This window comes from Camelus bactrianus, chromosome 1, assembly GCF_048773025.1.
Source record: "Camelus bactrianus isolate YW-2024 breed Bactrian camel chromosome 1, ASM4877302v1, whole genome shotgun sequence".
Lineage (NCBI taxonomy): Eukaryota > Metazoa > Chordata > Mammalia > Artiodactyla > Camelidae > Camelus > Camelus bactrianus.
In genome coordinates, this window is record NC_133539.1 from 92,940,364 (window position 1) to 92,947,318 (window position 6,955).

At 44.4% G+C, this 6,955-nt stretch overlaps 1 protein-coding gene across 3 annotated transcripts in view; it reads right to left on the reverse strand.

The window, feature by feature from the left end:
- GMPS (guanine monophosphate synthase) overlaps positions 1–6,721 on the reverse strand; it is a 62,355-nt gene extending 55,634 nt beyond the window's left edge. The window contains exon 1 of one of the 3 annotated variants that reach the window (XM_074369082.1): positions 6,185–6,721. In XM_074369082.1, the coding sequence (XP_074225183.1) occupies positions 6,185–6,706 (522 nt within the window). In that variant the 5' untranslated portion in view covers positions 6,707–6,721. The other 2 variants (XM_074369095.1, XM_074369090.1) reach the window with 2 other exon arrangements.
- Between the last annotated feature and the right edge of the window lie 234 nt (positions 6,722–6,955).

Here is a 6,955-nt window from a genome sequence, read left to right on the forward strand (position 1 = left end):
AAGTAAAACTATCTCTATTTGCAGATGACATGATCTTACATAAATAAAATCCTGTAAGTTCCATTAAAATACTACTAGAATAAATAAATTTAGTACGGTTGTAGGAAAACAACTTTGGAAAACAGTCTGACAATTCACCAAAGGTTAAACAAAGAATTAGAGCACATGACCCAGCAATTCTACTCCTAGCTATATACCCACAAGAAATGAAAATTTATCTCTATACAAACACCTATACAAGAAGGGAAGAGTATAGCTCAAGTGGTAGAGTGCATGCTTAACATGCACAAGATCCTGGGTTCAATCCTCAGTACCACCTCTAAAAATAAACAAGTAAATAAATAAATAACCATATCTCACCTCCCCCCAAAAAAACCTGTACAGGAATATTCATAGCAACATTATCCATAATAGCCAAAGAATGTAAACAATCCAATATCCATCAACTGATGAATGGATAAATAAAAGGTGCTATAGCCATACAATGGAATATTATTTGCCAATAAAAATGAGGTACTTATACATGCTACCGGTTTGATGAACTTTGAAAGCATTTATGCTAAGTAAAAAAAAGCTAGTCACAAGAGACCACATATTGTAAGATTATAGTTATATAAAATGTTCAAAATAGGCAAATCTAGAGAGACAGAAAAAGATTAGTATTGCCTAGGGCTGGGAGGGTGCAGCAGGTGGGGGACAATGAGGACTGATTGCTAAAGGGTACAGGATTTCTTCTAGGGGTAATGAGAATGCTCTAAAATTGACTGTGGTAATGGCTGTAGAAATCTGTGACTATACCAAGAACTGCTGAATTGTACCCTTTAAAAGGAGAATTTTATGGTATATGAATTACATCTCAATTAAGCTAATATAAAAATCTTTAGGAAAAGTGAATGGTAAAATCGAGGTGGTGAACACAGATGTTGACTAAAATTTCTTTTTAACTTGTCTGAAATTTTTCATAAAACGTTAAAGTGGGAAAAAAATCATAGCATAAAAAAAGTTTCACTATTATCAATAATGTATCAAAACAATGACCTACCTACAACTATTTTTATTCATCTAAAATCTCCCAAATTGATTAGGGATTGTTCACCCCAAATTTGTCCAAAGTGGATTTTAGAATTCTGGAGTCCTAGATTTACATTCACAATGAAACTCAGAAGATAAGGATTACTAATATTAGTTTTCCAAATTACAGACAAGGTGAAGTTAAATTTACATAATAAGTCTCCAAGAGTTTTGATAATAAAAAGGATTCTTTTTTTCCTGTTGACAAACAGGAGAAACAGAGAATTTTACACGTCCAGCCAGTTTTAAAGGTTTCAAAACATTCTCTGCAATTGTTATGGTAGACTAGGGCAGATTATATTACCTTTTGATCAATTTCAACACTGCTGGTTTTCAAACTTTGGAAAGCAACTAATTTGACACTCAACTTTTGAGAATTTTAAAATAACTCTCTTAGCACAGTTACTAATTTAAAAATAAAACTATTTTAATGTATACACATTAGGCTTGTATTTTAGCCAAATTTTAAATACACATCACTAGAGATGAAGATCGAAATGCAAAATAATACGTACTCTACAACTGGAGTGACCATATGGCCCAGTTGGCAAAGGACTGTCCTAATTTACAACTGTTATTCCCACATCCTACCCAACTTAACATCTGTCTCACGTTTTTCATTTTTTAACATATTATGAATAACTGCGTTAGAGTAAGATAAAATGGGCTTGTTACATTTCCACTTTATACTTTCACCTTCTACCATGGGTTTGCCTGGTACTCTGTGGAGTGCAGGTGTAGTGAAAGCCAACCAGAGAGAACCCATCTCTCTTTTGTGATCTTTTCCAGATAAAATGAAGTACACTTGGACACTGGCAATTAGGGTTAGCTACTCTATCCAGTCATGGGTGCTGACAGAAAAATGTTAGACGCTGCTGTCCAGGGCAGCCACTTGGTATACCAGCCAGTTGTGCCACAGCCATTCCTCAGCACAAAACCTCCAGGTCTTTATCTGCTGGGTTGGTGGGATATGTAAGGTGTTTGTGAAATACATACAGGAAAGAGATTGTGTGTTCCTGTGCATAATGTACGAAGAGAGTAATCTGAACACTCATGCTACATAAGTCCTGCCAAGTATTTGTTTGCTATATTGTATAAATCCAATTATGTATTTCGTTTGGTAGCATTTTACAGCAAATATAAATTTAAATTATTTTTAGCACCTCCTTTTATGCTTAAGTGCCCCAGTTTAGGCAAAGAGTACATGGTCACCGTACTATAACCAAACACCTTATTCCTATCAAGTTGTAGTGGACTATATTAAGGAGTGTATTGTCCTAACTACATAAAGCATCTCCTAGGTCCTCAAAACCATGAACCCAAAGGGATGGCAAGGGTTGGCCAACGAGAAAACCAACTAATATGAGACTATCATTATAGTAAAGCTATTTTTTGAACTGCTGTGACTCATAAACAAATACAAAAACTCTATTCCACAATAAGCATGGAAAAAAAAGAATATTCTACACAACCTAGAACTATATATGTGATACACAAAGATTCTAAATTCTCTGAAGCAATTACTTTTTTGTTGATTCACAAAGTACTTCAAAATCATGTATTAATCCTGAGGACTTCATTCATTTTGAGCATCTAAACAGAGTTTAAGTTAGAAAGAAGCATGAAAACAGCTCAAGTACCGTAACAGAGGAAAATTTCATCGTTGTGGATAGCAAATAATTATTCATTATTTCAAACAGCATCCTTTAAAATATAATTCATTAAATAGCTTTAGAAAAGTATCAAACACATATGAATGAGTATAGGACACATATGTACTTTTTTTAATTCTTAAAAGACAATTATTTTCCTTAAGTGACAAGTTGGACCATGCTAAAGACAAGGTCATCTGAGGCTCCCGGAAGAATTTCAAAACCTTTCAAGTCTAAGAACAGAAAACAATAAAAACCATTCCTTTTGTCTGTAACAGCTCTTCCATTCTAGATGAATATCTTAACAGATGGAACAAAATCTGGAGGGAAAAAAATTCATCTTTGACCTTTGGAAAAAAGGTACTATAGGGTTATCATAAAAGGACAGTTGTCAATTCTCAATGCATCCCTAAAAATCTCAGGTCATCTTTCCATTCAATTCAAAAATAAATTTTAAAATGGCAAATCTTGATTTTCAACATTAGATGTCATTAAAGATCCTATATCACATGTAATCAACAGGTATTTTTTTAAAAAACCTTTAATCCAAGTATGATATATCCTAGTCAACATCTCAGTGAAGGTGGTGGGGCAGGCAGGTCCTACCTCTACTCCAACCAAAAGCGTCTAAGGCTTAGATGGGGCCAAAGGTGGTAAACTTGACAAGTAGCCCAAAGAACATTACTCTCATAATCTTGCCTTAATAAAACTGAAAAAAGCCGGTATGTCTAATATTTGCTATATACATACAAAATACATCTAATAGTTGCTATATTCATACAAAATAATGAAAAGTTTCAAAATTTTTTTAAAGAAAACCTGTCTATGCTCTCTATATGAAGACTTTAACTAAATAACATCATTTCAGCTCTTTAAGGAAACAATAATCTCTACCTTAGATGGTTAACCAAAGTACTCCTGAAGAAAAAGAAAAGCCAGGTTCTAACACCAGCTGTTTTTCCAGCTTAGGAAGCAGAAACACATAAAGGTCCTTTCCAGATCTAAATGACACTCTGTGGATAAAACTAATGAAAACAACCCAAATGTTTTTACAGAATTTAGGTAGGTTTCTCCCTAATTTCTATCACACAGAAATGTCATTTCAGAAAATCCTGAAAAATACTGAAACATACGGAAATTCAAAATCAGCTCTTTCCTCACCTTAATTTATCAACTATAGGATTTACTACAACTGTCAGAGGCACAACAGATGTACAAAGTAATCTTGGGTCTGGTACTTGTATTTCACGCCAGAGGAAAAGGTGGCTCTGTGGTAAGGTATGGAAAACAGATGCCTACTCAGATTTCCAGGTGGACCTTTCATATCTTACTTCACCTACTTTACTCTGCATGTCCCATTTTAAACATCTCTTCACTTGGAATGCTTCTTGTAATTAATCATTGTTTAATCATAAGGTTTATTTTTCCTCCTTAGGAATACATGAAATATTCACAGATTTGACAAAATGTTATTTCCCTGTATTGCTTCTCTTGAAAATGCTTTCAGTTCGGTTTTCAATTATTAGTATGGTCAAAAAAAAGAGAGGCATGCTACAAAATAAAGGACCTTGAAATAAATATAAGTTAATCAGCAAATCACCTGAGGCTCAAATATATCAAACTGATGAAGATTCTCTTTAAAATTCAAGTCGAACAAACAAAAAAACTACCAACTATGGAAAACAGTATGTGTTCTATACGCCTGACTCATAAACTCAATCTGAGTTTTAAGATTCAGAAAACTGAATCTTTAACTTTCTGCTGTCATTTAATATGAAAACACTGTTTTCAAATCAGCACATATTTTTCAGTCTGTAAATTAGGTTTGAGCCCTCGTAATAACAAGGTCATTTCCTCTACCAGCACAAAGAGGAATCTTTTCAATGACTTTAAGGCTCCAAATTAAGGAAAGAAGAAAACAGCTTTGTAAGTTAACTAGTATACACGAAAGAGCTGTACACTGAGGTTTATGTAAGCTTCTGAGGTCAGAAACTAAAGGTTCAAGTATCTTCATTTACCTGTATAATCCCAAGAAAGAGCCCCAACTAGTCTTGAGCATCAGTTTCCTTGGTTTAAAAAGAGTTCATCTACTACCTTATAATCTTTACTCATTTGCTCAACAAATACTTTTTTAATGTTTACTAGAGACTGAGCCAATTACGCATGGAGAGGACCCACTAAGATGTGACTTAGGCACCACCTCTAAGACAATACTGTCTGAAAAGGCACTACTGCCTGACTCAGAACACCAGTTTCCACCTGACGTTTAAAAGTCCACACACCTGAATAAAACGTAATGCAGTAATTTCTTAAATCTAGGCCCAAACATCTCGCTTAAGTAGATCGCAATTCAAAACCGCGCAGTTTCCCGCTGACAAAACTGATTTTGCGCGGGTCTGAAAGAACTCCAGACCAACGAAAATTTTAACACAAGTGAAAGCGAAGGTGCTCAATACAGAAGCGAGACGAAGAAAAAGTGAGCTGGAGGTGAGGAGACGCGCAGCAGCGGCCCAAACGTGCTCTCCGCACTCGGCACACCAAGTTAACTTCTCCCGCACCCGGGACTCCAGACTTCCCCGGCCCTCGGGGCGCGGTGGCGGAGGCCAGCGGCCGGGACTGGGTCTCCCCGCGGCGGGGAGCGGGTCCCACCGCAAACCAAGGCGGAAAAGGAGAGAGCGGGATGGGGGCGGGGCTGGACACAAGCTTACCCCCTCGGAAAAGGATGGGGGGAGGGGAACGGAGTGAGCGACCCTCCGGCCACCGGCCCAGACTGGGGAGGGCGCCGACGGGGGCGGGAGTAGGGGGTGGGTGGTACAGTCAAGCGGCCTCCTCAAGGGCCGGCCTCGCCACCGCGGACCCAAAGGGCGCCATAGGGGAACCAGGAGAGCCTCGCCGAGGGCAGGCGGGAAACAGGGTGGCGGGAAGAGAGGAGGCCGGCGCAGCTCGAACGCCTCACGCGAGGCCCCGACCCTGCCCTGCCTTCGGCGGGCCCCGGCAGCTCCACAAAAGGCCCCAAGGATCCCGAAGGGACGGGGCGAGGGCTGAGGAAGCCCCCCCGCCCCGCCTCACTCTCTCTCACACTCACACACACACCCGCTCGCCTCCCTCCCCCCACCTCGGGCCGCGCTCCGCGGGCTCGGCGCCCCACAGCGGCGCGGGGGAGGCGGGGGCCAGGGCGCTGCGGCGGGAAGCTGACGCCCTCCCCGACGCCCGGAGCTCAGCGGGCGCAGGAACCCCGACACGCAGACAAAATCAACAAAGCACCTGCCGCTCCCGAGAAGAAAACATGCCACAGGCCCCGAGCCGGGGCTCTGCGACGCGCCGCTGCCCGGGCCGCAGGGCTGCGCTGGCGGGCTCGGGGGAGGAGGCGGGGAAGGGCCCCGCGCGGTGGCTCCCGGGCCACGGAGCCTCGCTTCCGCCCGGATGCGGTGAGGCAGGGACCCCCCACGCCAGAGACTGACCTTGGAGTCTCCGTTGCAAAGAGCCATCGGGGCTGGGGCCGCGGTGGCGGCAGCCAGAGATGAGACGGGGCGGGAAAGGGTCGGTGGGGTCGACGCCACGGGCCAGGACTGAGAAGGTGGCCTGGTCGAGTAGCTGGCGGGCGGGCGGGCGGCGCGGAGAAGAGCTGGCCGCCTGCGAAGCGCCGATTCGAGCAGCAGCCTCGGAGCGCGGGCCCCAGCGCCGCGGGAGAAGAGACCAGCAGCGCGCACGCTGCCCCCGCCTCCTGCTTCCGCCCCGGCCGGCCACTGGGAGGAGCCAGAGCCCGTTTGGCGAGGCTGCCGCGCCGCCGGCACTCCCCCAGCTGCCGCCGCCACCAAATAAGCCCGCCTCCGGAGGTGGGGACTTCGGCGACTGGCCCCGCCTCCAGGTCCGTCCCCACCGCCGCCGAGGCCTGCCCCCGGAGAAGAAACCCGCGCGTCCCCAGCCTGCCCGCCCCTGAGAGGAGGGTCCTGCGGCGTCTGGCCCCGCCCCACTCCTGTCATGCCGCCCCTGGCGGGGAGGAGACCGCACCGCCCAGCCTGGCTGCCCCTGTCCCGCCCCCGCACCCGGCAGCCCGGCGGGAGAGGAGGAGCCGGTGGCGCCCCGCCCCACCCTGGCCGCTAAAGTGGGCCTTGGCGAAAAACCGGAGCTGCGACCCGCGTGCCTTTGGCCCGCCGGCCCGCAGCCTTTGACTGCTGCGAGAGGCTGGTGACCCTGAGGAGGAGGCCTCCAGAGAGCTGGGTCACGGGGGG